The sequence below is a fragment of the Trichomonas vaginalis genome, chromosome III (assembly GCF_026262505.1).
Source record: "Trichomonas vaginalis G3 chromosome III, whole genome shotgun sequence".
Lineage (NCBI taxonomy): Eukaryota > Parabasalia > Trichomonadida > Trichomonadidae > Trichomonas > Trichomonas vaginalis.
Window position 1 is genome coordinate 27,642,133 of NC_067205.1, and position 16,524 is coordinate 27,658,656.

Consider the following 16,524-nt stretch of genomic DNA (forward strand, 5'->3'; position numbering starts at 1 on the left):
GTGTAAATGGTAGCTTGGGCAGCTTTAGGCGCAATGGGAACAAAAGCATTAGCATTTGGAGCAAAAGCACTTGGAGCTTATGACGCAGTAAATAAAATGAGTGGAGGAAGGGTTTCAAAGACATTAGATGCAAATAAAGGAAAGATTGGAGGCTGGGTTGCAAAGAAGTTAAGATTAAATAAAATAGGGCTCATAAATAAAGCATCCAATTTGGTTGCGACTGAGTCAGAAAATGCTTTAGGAAAGGACGATGAGTTTGCAAAACACGCAAAAGACTTTAATGACCAGATGAAAGGTGAAACAATGCATTTAAATAGAGTCGATGGAACTAAAGAAAATGTTTCTTCTCCACCAGTAGTTCTTCCGTATGGTCCCTATGGAATGTATGGAAACCCTTACGAAAGACCATTTGACCCATTAACTGGTGGAAGTAACTGGTATCATTACGGCCGAAGAAGAAAGACAGTCAAGTTGGAGACAGACGTGAAGAAAGCAACTAAAAAGAAACCAAGGAAGAGAGTTATAAAGCAATGAATTCAACAGGGTGAAAAACCGGGTGAAAAAAGAGGTGAGATTTCACCACTTCACCTAAATTTATTTTTGTGCTATGTTTTTCATACGTGTGAGGGTGGTGATATCATTAATTTTTTATTTTATTTTTATATAAATGACGAAAACTATTGAGATAACAAACTACAACGGTCATGAGTTCAAGAATTTGTTCTTCGTTCCTCGTGAAAATACATTCTATCAGATACGAGGGAGAAAGGGTAAAGTTAGTTTGAGCGTTTATGAAGGAATGAAGAATGGAAAGTTTATACAAGCATACGATACAAACGGTAAACGTGTTTCATTAGCTTTGTCAAAACTTACTAACATTCATTTTGACAGTGATTTTGACCTATATGAAGAAGAAAGTGAGTCAGAAGATTATGAGCTGTTATGTGAAGCACAGCAATGGGAGGAGTTGCAATACTTTTGTAAGTGAGAACGTTTATTTTTACATTAATGAAGTCATTAGTGGTTGGCGGTTTGTAAATATTTAAGGTTAAGTTAGTGTTGTCGTTAGTGAAGTAGTTAGTGAAATCGTTAGTGAAATCATTTATGTGTCAGATGGTTTTGTAAATATTTAAGGTTAAGTTGGTGTTATGGTTGTGTTGTAAAATATACGTTACCGGTTTCGTAAAGTGTCAAAACCGCTAAGTGGTGTACGGAGGCGCGCAGTGCCACAGTACACGACTTAGTTATACTAACTAAAGTTGCATAATATAATTCTTGAATTGGATCATATAATACCGAGCTAAACATATCTGAATGTTTCAAAGTTTCATTTAGATTTTTGATAATATTATCTGATTTAAAATCACCTGTTAAAACATTTTAACAAGATTGAATTCATGTTCAATGAGACGGATAATTAGTTCGGTGGGTTCATATGTATCCCATTTATCTTTAATTTCGGCATTAAGGGATTCAATAAGAGATGTTGTGAGTATGCCAGCGGTGTAGTCAGCGAATCCTTCAAATGGGTTAATACTATCTAAGTACTTAAAGAGATCCTGATTATTTTCGCGGTTTGGATATTCCTCTTGTAAACGAGTTTCTAACTTTTTAATCAAGTCAATTCGTTTTTGAGGATGGTCTGCGTAAGCGACTTCAACAATTTCGGAATAGACATTGATGTATTCCCTTTTTGTTGCAAAATGACGTAAGCAAAATTTATGAACGCAAGAAAAGCCTGATTCTCTAACAGCAGCTATAATTGCCGGACCTTGATCGGAATAAATATTCTTGAATCTGCTTGGTGGAATAAAAGATTTCAATTTAGTGAGTATATCCTTAATTGTTATCGTATTTTCACTAACAGACCATGCAAATGCAATAGGGATAAGTCTATTATTTGGTGCAGGTGTACCAATAATGAGTAAGTTTCCCTTTTTAATACAAAATAAAAACGTTCCATCAATTTGAATTATTCCGCAAAAAGCTTGTGTTTGCATGTAAAAATGAGTTATTGGAGGAATTACAATAAATGAATAAATTTGAAAGTCTTTTGAATTTTCAGGTAATTCATCACCTTTCTTAAATGTATGCAATTCAATTCATTGTTAACTTCTTTAACTAAACATTTCGCAGAATCCTTGTTCGATTTTGTTTATTATTGAAAAAATTGTTGAGAAATAATTGTAAGATTGAATTATATCCCCTTTTGTGGTTCCTTTAAGTTTATTTACTATATTATGGAACATCGTATAAGTTGCATTGGGAATATTCAATTCTTTTGCAAAAATTTCTTTGCATTGAGGAAACATTATCAGAATTTGCTAATTCATAGACTTTTTTTCCTGCTTGCAACTAAGAATTTTTGGTATATTGTTACTCGGCTTGCATTGCTTTGCTCTATGCTCGTGTTTTAATTACTGGAATGAAGAAAAGTTGACCATTTTCATGAGTCTTTACAAGCTCCATGCAAAATTGGCAGTTAGGACAACGAAACTTTTTTCCTTGCTCAAAATTTAATGGATAAAAAGAATTATATGAATCTTTTGCAATAAATATAGCAGCTTCTGTAGGATCTGTAAATTTTAATTTGCTATATCTTTCCTTGAGAATTGGAATTGGGGATTTTCAGGTATTTCCATTCTATATTTCAATTTTTTACGGAATTCAATTCATTTTGAATTAAATCCAGCATATCAGCTCCATCTCCTTTTTCTTCATCAACAATAGCTTGGATGGATACTGATATAGTTTGATTCTCTTCCACTATTGTCGGTTCGCTTTCCGACATGAGATAAAATTGAAGGTTTAACGTACTTTTGATACTCTGAGTTAAAAAAAGATTTTCTTAACATAATTTGATTTATTGGTCCTTAAAAAATTCTGATTCAAAATTGAATTGAATCGAACGAGTTTTCCTTTTGAGTCATTTCAAATATTCATGAGAAAGAAAAAAAATTCTAGCAATTTCAAATATTTTTGATTTGATTGAATTCAAAAGTGTCACAAATATTCAATGAGAAAGAGAAAAGAGATCGAATATGTTGTTTCTGAGCGAATAGTCAAGCAATATTTCGTTAAGTACAAAGATCAGCATCCGGAAAAAAATAAATGGGTATATCAAAATGAGATTCCGCAAGAAATATTTGAAAAATATCTAGAAACGAAGAAAACAGAAAATATTGATGAAATGTTACGCTGTACTCGAATTGTTCATGTTGTTGATCAAGATAAAAAAGAATTTTATCTTGAATTTTAAAAAAAAATCAAATTCATCACATATTAAACAAGAATCTAGATGAAGAACATCAAAAGGCTTATATAGATTATCTTGAAAGTTTACTCAAACTTGAAATAAAAAATAAAAATTAAATTAAATTAACCCTCGTTAGGATATCGTTGCAAATAAAGATCTGTTTCTCAGAAAGATCCTGATTTTCTGATAAATATTCTGTTGTAACTTCTACAAGGTTTAAGATATGAAAAACATTTTTGAATATTTCATCGCTATCAAATCTGCGGAAACATCTGGAATATAATTTCAAATATTTGTGAAGATTTGAATTCTCAATTGCATAATTAATTAAAAATTCATGTGAATTTAAAAAATCGGTAGATGAAATTTGCATGGGTATAAGAGGAAGTACACAATAATACCCCTGAACTACATACTCTGTAAATGAATAGTGAGGAGAAAGACTTCGCAGAATTTCAAGTGTTTTTATGAATTCTAAAGCCATCTCAGATGTTATATCGACTGCTTTATAAAATAAAACTATAAATTTGAGAAGATAAACAAAATCTTCGTTATTTATAATTGAATTCACGTCATTAAAAAAGTTGAAATAATTTGATATTAGTATATCCGAACATGGAAGAGCAGTTGCATATCCTGGGTAATATTTTAATAATTTTGTAAAGAAATTTGCAATTGCATAAGTTGAATATTGATTTTCGTACTCAATAATACTAGAAAAAATTTCTTTCTTGAGTAAAACTGCGTTTTGGAAGAATTCAACGTCAAGAATATTGTTTTTAATCAAAGCAATAAATGTATCGATGATATAGAGAGAATTGTCACTGCTGCTTATGAAACGTAATATCTCATCATATTGATCGGAAAATGTTGATAAATAAAGGTATTGTATGTTATCTAAAGCTTTAAAATGAATTAATTTTAATGAAAAAATGAAAAAAATCTGGTTAATATAATGCGATAAATATTCGAATAAATTTTCCAGTAGTATCAAATCTATTTGAAAGATATTCGAAGAAGTGATATTTTGAATTGTGAATTTTAATATTGTTTCATTTTGTGTAGATTGCTCGATAATGAAATGTATCAAAAGATTCATTGAATATGAGTCAATGGAAAAGCTTAAATCCTTAGGGATATCCAAAATAAATCTTAATAAAGAAGATTCGTCTTAAAAATTAGCTTCCGAAAGTTCTATTTCAGTCGGAGCTGGAAGATTCCGATCATTTATGAATCTCGAAACGACAGAAAATTTGTATTGTTTATATTTCATTATTCGAAATGATAAACTTCAAAATCTAAAATTTATTTTTTTACAATATATTTCATCCTATTGTCAAGGCTAAATTTTTCACCGGAAGTGTATCAAAAATTGATAAGATTTACGGTGATCTAATTATGACAATTCATTGCATCTCGTGATATAACGCAGATATAAACACAACTGATATTGCATAACTAATAATTGAGTCAAATAACTAAATTATGTGTTATATTTTACACATATTTCTTCAATTTTGTAATAAATGGATGTTTAACACTAATTTTTTAAGGACTTCGACTTTAGCATCACATAAATATGTTATTTTCTATATTAAAACGTAATTTTGGTGGTCTTAGAATAGAAAAATATGCAATATTCGTGGAGATAATGAGGGTTCTTAAACATGTTCTTAAAAATAAATAAAATACCCAGATTTTCCTTACTTTTACCACTCCCCATGTAATTTCTGGGGAAAACGATAATTCATTTTTTTTATGGATGAATAGATCGTTTTCCTAGAAAGGACCTCATATCTCTGGCTAAAAAGAGTGTCAGATCCTAAATAGATTATTGATCTAGTGTACAAATCCAATAAAAAGCCTATTTTTTTGGCTTTTTTGGTGCTCATTTTTTCGAAGATCTACATGAATATGGGGAAACCATCGGATTTTTTTGGTTAACCCACATCTTCATGTAGTCTGGACTATCTTTCCTCGAAGGACCTCTTTACGGGTGTAAAAACTCATAAAGTTCTCAAAAGATTCATTCTCGATCTCCATGCTGAAAGAATTTACAATAAAAAAGAGATCTACGCATCAAACTACAGCCATAAATGAACTGAACCCCTAAAGCTCAGCTCTTAGTTTATCAAAAACGTCGAAATCCTTCTCATTGCAATCAAATTTTCTCAATAACTCATAAGAAAAATCGAATTTTGATTAAGCCGATGTTATAGGTATCACAAATACTACAAACTTGAGCAATATCGAAATTGCCAGCAAAAGTTTGAAATTGCATTGCTCATATTTGTTTTGTAAACTAAAAATCTGCTTATATTATTCATTAATTTTTTATATATTATTCATATACTTTAATAAAAACAATACTATTTCACCTTAAAAATGAATTTCATAAGTCAATATTATTTTTTTGAAAATGTATCAATTTTCGATTAAAACAACATGAGAATAAAATTTACGCAAAATTATTTTAAAAAATGGTTTTAAAAATTTACAATTGATTAAGAATAAGATTGCAAGAAGTTTTGAAGTTTAATTTTAAGAAAAAAAAATTCGGATATTATTCATGGATCTAAGTAATCTGATATTTGAGTATCGGCACTATGCATAAAACATATATTTATAGTTTTTTTGGAGTTTTATAATTTTAAATATATTCAAATTTGGCAATCCAATAGATTTTTAAAAAATAGGTAAATAAAAATAGATTACATATGCAGCAGATTTAGAACATGAAACAAATCTTATAGTGACCCAAAAAAAAATTCATGATCCAAAAAAGAGAAAAATTAGCTAAAGGGAATAAAACCTTGGCATAATGAATCATTATGTTGGATGTTTCCACTACACTACACCGGCAGTTCGAAAAATGCCCTTGGTGGTTCTATTTAATAGCTACTCCCAACGATAGGCGGTGTCCCCAGCTTTAGAGAGGTGGTAAAAGTAAGGCAAATCTGGGTAATACAAATCTTTATTCAATCTTTTGATATTGTTGGTCCTCTCTTTGTGAAAATACTTAACTTCAAAGAGTATTATGTTTTACCTAGTGAGGACCTTAAGTTTGCAAAAACATAATAAAAGTAAAATAAAAAAGATCGGATTTATCACAAAACTTTGAGTATTATAGGATTTAATATATTTTCTTAGTAGATTATATGATTTAGTTTCTTAAAATCTAAAGTATTTCTTGAGGAAAATATAAATTGAAATTCAAAAAGTAAAAAAAATGTAAACAAATCAAATTTTAAATGGACCAAATGTTGATTTTTCATTCGTTTTCTCATTATCGAAAAAAATTTGGAAAGCTAAGAAGTCAATAACAAGTTATATAATACAACAAAAACCACATCGGATATGTTTTCATCAAATAGTCTCCTAGATTTGTTATGAAATTAAAATATCATGATATTTTAAGGGCTTTTGATTTCAATATTAGAATTATTCAGTTATGTCGTGCTAATATCAATTGCTTTATACAATTAATCGTTTACAAGCTGCAAAAATCGAACAATAATTTGACTTTGTAAAAAAAGTGCGTCATTTTTATTCGTTATACTTACAAAATGTAAACATTACGAGAAACATTTACATTTGTAAATGTAACAAGTAAATACATCAGATTTAAATTGTAAATGTAGTTTATCTCTCTCATCTCCTTTTTAAAAGGTATTACATACATACGAACGCATGGGTCACTCAATAATTAGCGTGATAATAATTGAGGATGGACTGTAATCGTAATTTTATTTTTGGACTTATATTTCGACATTTTGAAGTCGCTTGAAAGTCTTGCAAATGATTAAATTTGGAAAATTTGACCTAAGTCTGCATTATTTTGATGACTTAAACAATTCTATAAATCTGTTTTCCTAAAAATTTAAAAAGATATAATTTCAATTTCCCTAAATTTATGTAATTCATATATCACCAAAATATTTGGACTGCATTTCGTTTGTCTGCACCTAATTAAAGTCTAAATACCAATTAATTTTGGAGTTGCATTGCTTTTAATGTAAAAATGCACGTTTAGAAAAAGACGATAACGATTAAATTACAAAATCGATAACGACGACGATTAAATTACAAAATCGATAACCTCTCATAGTTTTTTTGACAATTAAATCTCAATTGCATATTTCGAAGGTTATTTATTCATACGAACTACTTTTTTATCACTTAGCAAAATTACCTTTTCTTATGCTGGAAAATCACAATATTTCAAATGATTCCAAGAAGCTGTAAATACTATGATGGATTATATTAATACTTGCGATGGTCATTATGAAAAGGGAATGGAGCTAATACATCATTAAAATTGATTCTTCATTCTTAAAACTTTTGATCGCATCAAATTCAAATAGTCTTTCAATTTTGAATGTGTTTTGAAAACCTTAAGGTTTAATAATAAGTGAGGCTTTAAATTTTATGCTAATTCATTTATCTGGTAAAATTTTGTAAACCTTTGTAAAGTGATATTTTTGTTGAAACTAAGATTTAAAGTTAACAGCTTAAAATTCAAAAGTAAGAAGGAATGAGGACTCTCATATTGCATGAAATCACCCTTTTCTGCTTTTTATTGATGTACTTAATAACAAGTTTGAGTTTTGTAAGTGATGTTAGTTTCAAAGTCGAAGAAAAAACGCTCATAACAAATTCACCATACTTAATTACGAACGATACATCATACGATAAAGCTCAAAATATAATTAGTTTGGTTTCAAATTTAATCATGCCTAATCAAACCAAAATAATTCCAAGTAGAATTCCTCCTATTGAATATAAACCAGGAGATTGTATAAAAATAAAGAAATATATTCACCCCCTTGATTTCCCTGGTGTTGACGTTCAAGAATTGAATTTAAAGATCCCAATACACGATCAACGAGTTCTTAAAGCTATTCTTCCAACAAACTACCAGATTGTATTCTTTTCAAGTGCAGCAATCAGAGAATTTACCAGATTATATCATTTTAAAAACGCATTGGTTACATATATGGGGGTTTTCTGCAAAGATTGTCAGGTTAAATTCCCTAATGATCATGTTGGTGTAGATACATCCTCAATAACTGTCTCAAACAGAGTTATTGAAAATCTAATTATAGGTAAAACAACATTCATTCCATGGGGTCATTTCTTAACTGATTCTCCAATTTCATCCTTGCTCTACCTTCCGGAAGAAATTGTTAACAAATCACAATATTATTTCTACAAAGAAAGCTTTTTCTACGGTGACAATCTTAAAGCTTTTGGGTGGGGACATTTGCAAAGGGCCTCGCTTTATCGCGATGCAACATTAGTTAAAAACTTATACATGGCTGTTCCAAATGATTTTGTGAATGGTCAGACATATTTCTTTAGACTATTAAGAGAAAGATTAATGAAATTATACAAATGTGAAGATATAAAACCAACTCAGGGCACTATTTCAAATAAAGGTCTCTATAAACCTAGACATATTTCAAATATGGACAAACTTATTGAAAGAATCAGAGAGACGTATCCAAACATAACCTGGACTTACCATTCAGATGATCAAATATCAAACACAGCTGTTGCCATCAAAATCCTATCAGCAACAAAGTATTTTGTAACTCCATGCGGATCAGCAGCTTTCAAAATATTATATATGCATGAGAATACTGGTATTTGTATTGTAGGAATGGCTATAACTGACTGGGCAAATCTTGGAATTTGCCAAGCAATGGGAATTTGGTGTACATACTCTTATAATCCAACTCTTCCATGGCTTGATAGAAGTACAGGTATTATTGATATCGAAATGAATTTGAGATTTCTTTCTTATCTTATTTATGCTGTTGACAATCAGAAATGGCCAACAGTAACAAAAGATAAAGTTGAATTCTTGTTTGAGCAGGATATGCATAGAAAGATCCTTGATATTGATCCTTCATCATCCCTGCAAATTCCTTGCAATATTGATAAGTATTATGACAACTTAATTCACCACAAATCTCAACCTAAGAGATGTGAATCAATTAAGTCGATCTATTTCGATAGAAACGTTCCAATGAGATAAAAATTTATTATATTATTGTTATGTATATAAAATAAAGCATATATTGTTAAACCCAATGTCTGTTTCACTATATGTTCATTTAAATACATTCGATACAATATTTATGTATAAAAGATAAAAAAACTATTGAGTAGCATGGAATTTCGAACTTTCCCAATGGTCAAAATTTTTAAATAGATGGTTATGCTGGCTGAAATACGGCTGAATTTTTGAGAGTGCATCGCGGCGGAATTTCAAAATTTTCGTCTCTTTGAAAATTAAATAATATTTATAACTAGCATAGCTAGCATAGGCTAATATTATGTTTATTCAAGCAGATTCACAAGCTAAGGTATATTGGCACTTTTCGGTTTTGGTCGCTCCTTTTTGATGTCTACCCAACAGGCAGCACCAGTTGAAGCTCAGGCACAAGCTCCACAAGAGCAGCAACAGCTCCGCGGTGAGATGCGCGGCCGTCGTGAAGGCCGTGGTCCACGCGGTCCACGCGCTCCACGTGGTCAACAGAAGGGCGGATGGCAGCCACGCACAAAGCTCGGCCGTCTCGTCAAGTCCGGCAAGATAAAATCTATCGAGGAAATCTTCTACCACGCTATCCCAATCAAGGAAGCTGAAATCGTCGAGCATCTCCTCGGAGAAGATCTTAAGGACGAAATCATGAAGATCATGCCAGTCCAGAAGCAGACACGTGCTGGTCAGCGTACCCGCTTTAAAGCTATTGCCGCTGTCGGTGATGGCAAGGGCCATATCGGTCTCGGCATCAAGACAGCTGCTGAAGTTGCCAACGCTATCAAGGGCGCTACAATCTACGCTAAGCTCTCCATCCTTCCAGTTCGCCGTGGCTATTGGGGCAACAAGATCGGTCTTCCACATACAGTTCCAAACACAGTCACAGGCAAGTGCGGCTCCATCCGTATGCGCTTAATCCCAGCTCCACGTGGTTCTGGCATCGTCGCTGGTACAGCAGCTAAGAAGCTCCTCACAATGGCTGGCTTCGAGGATCTCTTCACATCCTCTCTTGGCCACACCAAGACAACATTCAACTTCCTTGTTGCTACATACAAGGCCATGGAAGAGACATTCAAGTTCCTCACACCAGACCAGTGGGAGGACCGCGCTTTCGAAGAGCACCCATTCGTCAAGAACTCCGACTGGCTCCACGGAAAGAAGAAAGTTGACGCTGAAGAGTAAATTACATATTGCTTGAATTAACAAAATATTTTACAATCCTCAAAATAGATTGATACAATACAAGAATAAATTCTAATGTAATATAAAATAAGTTATTATTTGTAAATTTTATCAAAAAGAGAAAAAAAAATAAATAATTTATCGTAAAATTTTTGATCATTTTGGGCTAAATGATTAATAAATAAAAATTTAATATAAAATAAATTGTTTTCTTGATTTTACTTTTTGTTGTTAATAATAAATTCACCATAAAATCTAAGATTTTATTCTTATTTTTCAAAATTTCAATGATTTTTGGAATAAAAATTATTCATTTATATTTAGTGTTATGTAGATCTTTAGAATATATTGCTTCTTTAAAATGCAATTCTAGTATCATATCATTAAAAAAGCTTAATATGTTAATATTTTAGCTTCAATACTTATAAATTATTAAAATCACTTTTATGAACTGATTCCAAACATCTAATAACAACCATTTCATCCTTCGATACATCAATAGTGCCAGTTTATTCTCATATTTCCATTCCTATATATAAAATCAAGATTATAACTATGAAATAGCAATCTGACGAGATTTAAAGAGTAGCCTAGCAATCCCACTGCTTAAAAAATTATCAATAAGTTTATAATCTCATTTTTCGCCCAAAACATTCAATAAAATTACAGACACTCATCATATTTATCCTACAAAACACATATTTTACTTAAAAAAATGAAATGCATGACAAATTTTTAAATGTCAATGATAAGCATGCTGATCATCTTCTATCTCTTTTGGGCATCACATTCGAAATTCTGTGTAGGTCCATTGATTCAAAATTCAAAAGAAAATGAATGGTTTTTACAATGTGTTCAATTATTTCCAATGAAATTACTGCCATTCTCAAATTAAATTATCAAAATAGGTGCATGTCAGATTCTAAGCATTTCTATCCACAAATAATTGCGAGATTAAAGAAATATAGGAAACTAAAGAAAATCAAAATCGAATAGTTCTATGAGAAAAAATAATGCAAAATGCATCTCTATTTGATATATATTATGTATTCATTGACTTGAGTATCTGAACTTTTCACTGAGGTCTTCAATCTAAAATCAAAGACCTTTTTAAAATTTACAATACTATTTAAACACAGCTATTGAAAATTATGACCAAAACCGTTATGACATTCAAATGTTCAACTCGAATCCTTTTGAAATGCCCTCAAACATGGGAGGCATGGTTCCGCAGCAGCAGTGGAACCAGCCACCTCCTACATATCAGCAGCCTCCTCCCGCTGAGGCTGATGACGGAATGGGCGGCGAAGACGGTGATAATTCAAAACGCCCACCAAACGCCTTCATCCTTTACAGCCAGGCAATGAGACCACAAGTTAGACAAGAAAATCCTTCATTGTCCAACACTGAGTGTTCCAGACTCTTAGGAAAAATGTGGAAAGAAGTTCCGAATGACATCAAACTTCAGTACAAACAGAGAGCTTCTGCTATGCAAGCTGACTTTAAGAGAGATCATCCAGATTACACATACAGAAAAGCTCGCAGGAAACGCGCTTTGAACGAATTATTAACAAAGTCTTCCCAAGTTGCCCCAGGCATGTATCCTCCAGCCATGGGAGGTGATTCTGCCGCCTGGCCACCACAGGGAGGCGTTTTCCCAATGCAGGGCATGGGAATGCCAGGATTCTCCAATTTACCTGGCCAGCCATCTTTAGGCTCCGTTCCAAGCGTCCCTGGAATGCCTTCTAGTCAACCACCGGCAATGTTCGCTCCTCCAGCCGTTCCGGGAACTCAACTGTCAACTTCCCTTAATCCAACTCAATCTCCAGCTGCTACAGCATCTCAACCACAAAATCAACCACTTTACCAAATGCCAGGATTTCCAGGAATGCTTAATACATCTGGAATGTTTGGATTCACAGGCAAATAATTTATTTTATTTAATGAATATTTCCGAATTGTATGAAATATTCTTTATCGTTCATACATTTACGCCATCTTTCGCCTATGATATTTATATCTAAAATATAACTTTCAGAAATTTCCATTGCGAATTTTGGAATTTGTGAAGTAAACCAGCCATTTACAGATAAATCAGGATGCAAAGATTATGTAGGTTATAATGTAACTTACAAAATATCTAGAATGCATGGTAAAAATTATGAAATCTTGAAAATATTGAATTATCTTAACAACTCTTCCAATATATTATTATATCTGGCAAGTATATAAAAATGTTCAATTAATGAATCTAGAATATTATTTTTTTAAGTGATTTTTATTGAATTTTACATTCATCAGCGGTTATTCTTTCAATTTTTTGAATGCATTATGCATGATTTGTCTAATATTTTTATATACAATGATATTTAATTATTAAAATTGCTTTCTGAAATTGAGAAGGTTCGTTAGGTTTTCTTCCCTTTCAAATGTCGAATCAGCAATTACCAAACAAAAGCTTTGATGAACTCGTTATGGAATACAAAGATTATATCGATGTGTTTGATAGCCTGTTTAAGCTGAATACACATGATCCAGATTATCTTTTAAGTTTGTATCAGCAAATTAAAACAGTTTTAATAGAAAAATATTGTTTTTACACTGATCCAGTACTTTCATCTATTGATGATGCTTGCGATAAGAATAACAAATATGTACGGGAGTATTGGAAACTTTTTAAAATGATTTGTGATGAATTTCAAGTTCATTTTACAGATGAAGATTTATGGTCTGACTATTTTACTGCATTAATTAGTGTCGTTTATGGTGTCAAATGGTATGTTAATGATTTTTTTACAAATCAAACTGAAGAAGAATTATTAAATATTCACAGAAATTTTCCTATTCTTGAATACACAATGAATGACGACATCATGAAATTTAAGGAGTATATAACAGAGCATGGTTTCGATCCGAAAGAAACATACTTAAAAAGCTATTATCATCGTTGGAATTTACTTGAATTCTGTGCTTATTATGGATCAGTAAATATTTGGAAATTTCTTTTATCAAACTTCAAAATTGAGATATCAAAGAAGTGCTTGGAACTTGCTTTCTTTTCAGGTAATGTTGACATAATTAATGACTGTACTAACGCAGGGATTGAACCAAATGATACTTGCCGTGAAAATGCAATTGCTTCTCATAGAATCGAAAGCATTGAATACTTGAACGAGCGATATGGTTTTGATGTTAATATAATGTATGTTACATATTATTATAATCTTAGATATTTCTTGAAACTTCTTGATACCGGGTTTGATATTGATATGTTGTTTAACTATAGTCCTGTTTTTTGCATTCCTAATTTATGTCAACATCTTATTGATAAAAGGGCTGATATTCATAAGAGTTTTGGAGATTCTACATTCAGAATGAGTTCTAAATCAATGAAAATGCGCTTGTTTCTCATAGAAAAAGGTGTTGAAATAGATAAAATGTGCATCTTCCCTGCAGCATTTAATAATTATCCTGATCAAATAAAACTTCTTCATAGTCATGGTGTAGATATCAATATGAAGAATAAATATGGGGAAACACCATTACATCTTGCAGCCAAGAATAATAGCTATGATGCATTGAAAACTTTGATTGAACTTGGTGCAGATTTGAAAGTTAAAGATAATTTAGGATATACTCCATTTGATGTAGCAAAATATGAGTCATTTGAAATACTAAGTAAATATGAAAATTAATAACATTATATTTTCCATTGCAGCTGATAACTCTTTTTAAACAAAGTTAAAATTTTCGATTATTTTTTTTTAAAATCAGATCTCTATATCATTCCCATAGTTCATAGAAGTAATAACTAATTTAAACCCACATGATTAGTGAGATATCTAAAATTCTGATATCCAATCGTATCTCATTTAGTTGTTGAAAGATAATTTTTTACCCATTAAAAGTATGTATTCAATATAATCTTTCCGCAACATAATTATAGTCCGATTATGATTATGATTTTAATCATCGTCACTTTTGTAGAACTAATGAAGCAATTTTTCAAGAAATCCAACGATCGAATTAGAATAGCAGTTGATGAAACACTTGAAAAAGCAGGAGCAAAGAAAATAGAAGAGGTTCCCGATTATATTGAGAGAAATAACACTTTAATTTTCATTGAACAACATGCAAAGAACATTCAGAAGTCCTTAACATGCTTTACAGCATCTCTTAAGAATCTAGCTGATTCACAGAAGGAAACAGCAAACTCATACTCAGAAGCATTTGAAAATTCAGAGGATGATCTCCATGAAATGTCAGAACAGCTCAAAAATGTTGCTGGTGATGTCGAAAACATTACAAAAGAGATAAGCACACAGATTCCACAACAGGTTATTAAACCTTTGGAAGATTTATTGCAAGAAATCCAAAGAATACACCAACTCTCTGCAGAACGCCGCAAATGCTTTATCCTTAATAAGAACGCCCAAAATAAGTTTGTTAAAGCCCAAGAAAAAGGCAAAAATACCGAATCTCGCGGTCAAGAACTTGTATCTAAAAAAGCCGACTACGACAAAGCCCACGAGACATACATAAAAGCTGTTGATGATCTAAATTTGCGGAAGAATGACATATTCTCACAAACTTTCAAAGATTCATCAGCTTTGATCGGAAAAGTTGTCACGCAAATCAGCAAAAACTATCACGATGACTTCCCTTCATCCCCTGTTGATACTTCTGAATGTAATTTCCCACCTTTGTAAAATTTGATATGTTATAATTAATAAAAACCTTAAAATAGTTTATTTGTATGATAAAAAGACTCAAAGAATCAATATTTTTCAATTAAAGAGGTAATTCCTTTGATTTCAAGATGATAAACTAATATTATTGTAAATATTAAATTATTATGATACAGCAGCTTGAATGTCATTAAAAACTAACAGTTGTATTTTTATGTCTTGTTCATTTGTGTATATATTTTATTTTTGATGATACTATACCCTATAATTCCTGGGTTGTCAATTTTTTGGGGGCCTATGGAGAAATTTACTTTATCAATAGCGCACCATAGATTCGAATCCAGAGCCTATAATTCTCGAAGTAGATGAAGGTACCATAGAATAACTATGTGGTGTAGTTTTTATTGCTATTTAAGATATCACATAAAATATATTAATCAAATAATAAAAATTTCAATAAAATTAAATAATTGTTATTTTTATATAGAGTAGATATTATTTCTATATTTAGATTAAGGGTTTCGTTTTGCTAAAATTGTCACTTTTATAGCATATTTGTTTTTGGATGTTTTGCGAAACCAAAAAAAAACTATGATATACAATGTGTGTGTAAAGAAAATACTTTATTTACTAGTTAAAAAATCATTTGGTATTGATCAAGTTATTTTTTCTGGATAAGATATTATATGGATAATTGGATAGAAAATACAATTATATAATCTTGTACCTGGTTTAATTAAGCTAATTGTCATCAGAAACTTGTAATTTTTATGAATTTCAGATTTTCTTTTCATTACTGCTTTTCTTAATAGGTCAAGTTCTTATTTACGTTATAAAGTATGATATTTACAAATATCAAGTTATCGTGTTTTTTGAGAAATTATGAGAAACAAACAAAAATGAAAAAGATAGGAATAGCAATGAATAGTGATGTGGGTATAGAAAATGTAAGAGATATGAATGCAAAGCAATCAGTATTTAGGACATTGACCATAGATTTCGAAAAAAAAATGCTGCATATTGAGCGAAAACTATGATTATATTATAAGGCTGTCATTTAAAGCATAATGAAACTATTCCCTTTTCATTTTAATCGAATAAGATAGTAAAGATTTTTGAATTAGCTAGAAACTGATGAGATGTTTTCACAAATCAGATTTTTAATCTCTATAATGCATAATTCACTCAATATCTCAATTTTGATATTGCGAGATATTTTTGCTATCGGTTTCGCAATTTTGACACAATAGCAAGAGGGTTCTATAAGCATTATTATCAACGTAGAATCTGAATATCATATCAGAAAATGTCGCAAATCCGACATTTACCCGACCAAATAGCAAAAATAATTG

The 16,524-nt window shown here is 31.0% G+C and overlaps 8 protein-coding genes across 8 annotated transcripts, besides 2 other annotated features; 7 read left to right on the top strand and 1 right to left on the bottom strand.

Moving 5' to 3' along the window:
- Positions 1-6: 6 nt before the first annotated feature.
- Positions 7-370, top strand: TVAGG3_0775560 (protein of unknown function, DUF4107 family; the record flags this gene model as incomplete). The annotated part of the gene is made up of 1 exon (XM_001320075.2): positions 7-370. A coding segment is annotated over one exon (364 nt), but the record flags the coding sequence as incomplete, so codon positions are not given.
- Positions 371-667: 297 nt separating this feature from the next.
- TVAGG3_0775570 (uncharacterized protein) lies at positions 668-988 on the top strand (the record flags this gene model as incomplete). Its single annotated transcript, XM_001320076.1, has 1 exon — positions 668-988. One exon carries the CDS (start codon positions 668-670, stop codon positions 986-988), a length of 321 nt encoding a protein of 106 aa, XP_001320111.1.
- A 267-nt stretch (positions 989-1,255) lies between these two features.
- Positions 1,256-2,982: a mobile genetic element.
- Positions 1,371-2,000, bottom strand: TVAGG3_0775590 (MULE transposase domain-containing protein; the record flags this gene model as incomplete). The annotated part of the gene is made up of 1 exon (XM_051246115.1): positions 1,371-2,000. The coding sequence occupies one exon, from the start codon at positions 1,998-2,000 to the stop codon at positions 1,371-1,373; it is 630 nt and encodes a 209-aa protein (XP_051092702.1).
- A 4,166-nt stretch (positions 2,983-7,148) lies between the features above and the next one.
- Positions 7,149-7,355: a mobile genetic element.
- Positions 7,356-7,751: 396 nt separating this feature from the next.
- Positions 7,752-9,327, top strand: TVAGG3_0775610 (glycosyltransferase family; the record flags this gene model as incomplete). Its single annotated transcript, XM_001320077.1, has 1 exon — positions 7,839-9,296. One exon carries the CDS (start codon positions 7,839-7,841, stop codon positions 9,294-9,296), a length of 1,458 nt encoding a protein of 485 aa, XP_001320112.1.
- A 338-nt stretch (positions 9,328-9,665) lies between these two features.
- Positions 9,666-10,568, top strand: TVAGG3_0775620 (Chain c Uncharacterized Ribosomal Protein; the record flags this gene model as incomplete). Its single annotated transcript, XM_001320078.2, has 1 exon — positions 9,666-10,484. One exon carries the CDS (start codon positions 9,666-9,668, stop codon positions 10,482-10,484), a length of 819 nt encoding a protein of 272 aa, XP_001320113.1.
- A 1,096-nt stretch (positions 10,569-11,664) lies between these two features.
- On the top strand, positions 11,665-12,734 carry TVAGG3_0775630 (SRY (sex determining region Y)-box family; the record flags this gene model as incomplete). The annotated part of the gene is made up of 1 exon (XM_001320079.2): positions 11,686-12,414. One exon carries the CDS (start codon positions 11,686-11,688, stop codon positions 12,412-12,414), a length of 729 nt encoding a protein of 242 aa, XP_001320114.1.
- Positions 12,735-12,913: 179 nt separating this feature from the next.
- TVAGG3_0775640 (spectrin binding) lies at positions 12,914-14,200 on the top strand (the record flags this gene model as incomplete). The annotated part of the gene is made up of 1 exon (XM_001320080.1): positions 12,914-14,179. The coding sequence occupies one exon, from the start codon at positions 12,914-12,916 to the stop codon at positions 14,177-14,179; it is 1,266 nt and encodes a 421-aa protein (XP_001320115.1).
- A 222-nt stretch (positions 14,201-14,422) lies between these two features.
- On the top strand, positions 14,423-15,516 carry TVAGG3_0775650 (BAR/IMD domain-like family; the record flags this gene model as incomplete). The annotated part of the gene is made up of 1 exon (XM_001320081.1): positions 14,477-15,193. The coding sequence occupies one exon, from the start codon at positions 14,477-14,479 to the stop codon at positions 15,191-15,193; it is 717 nt and encodes a 238-aa protein (XP_001320116.1).
- Between the last annotated feature and the right edge of the window lie 1,008 nt (positions 15,517-16,524).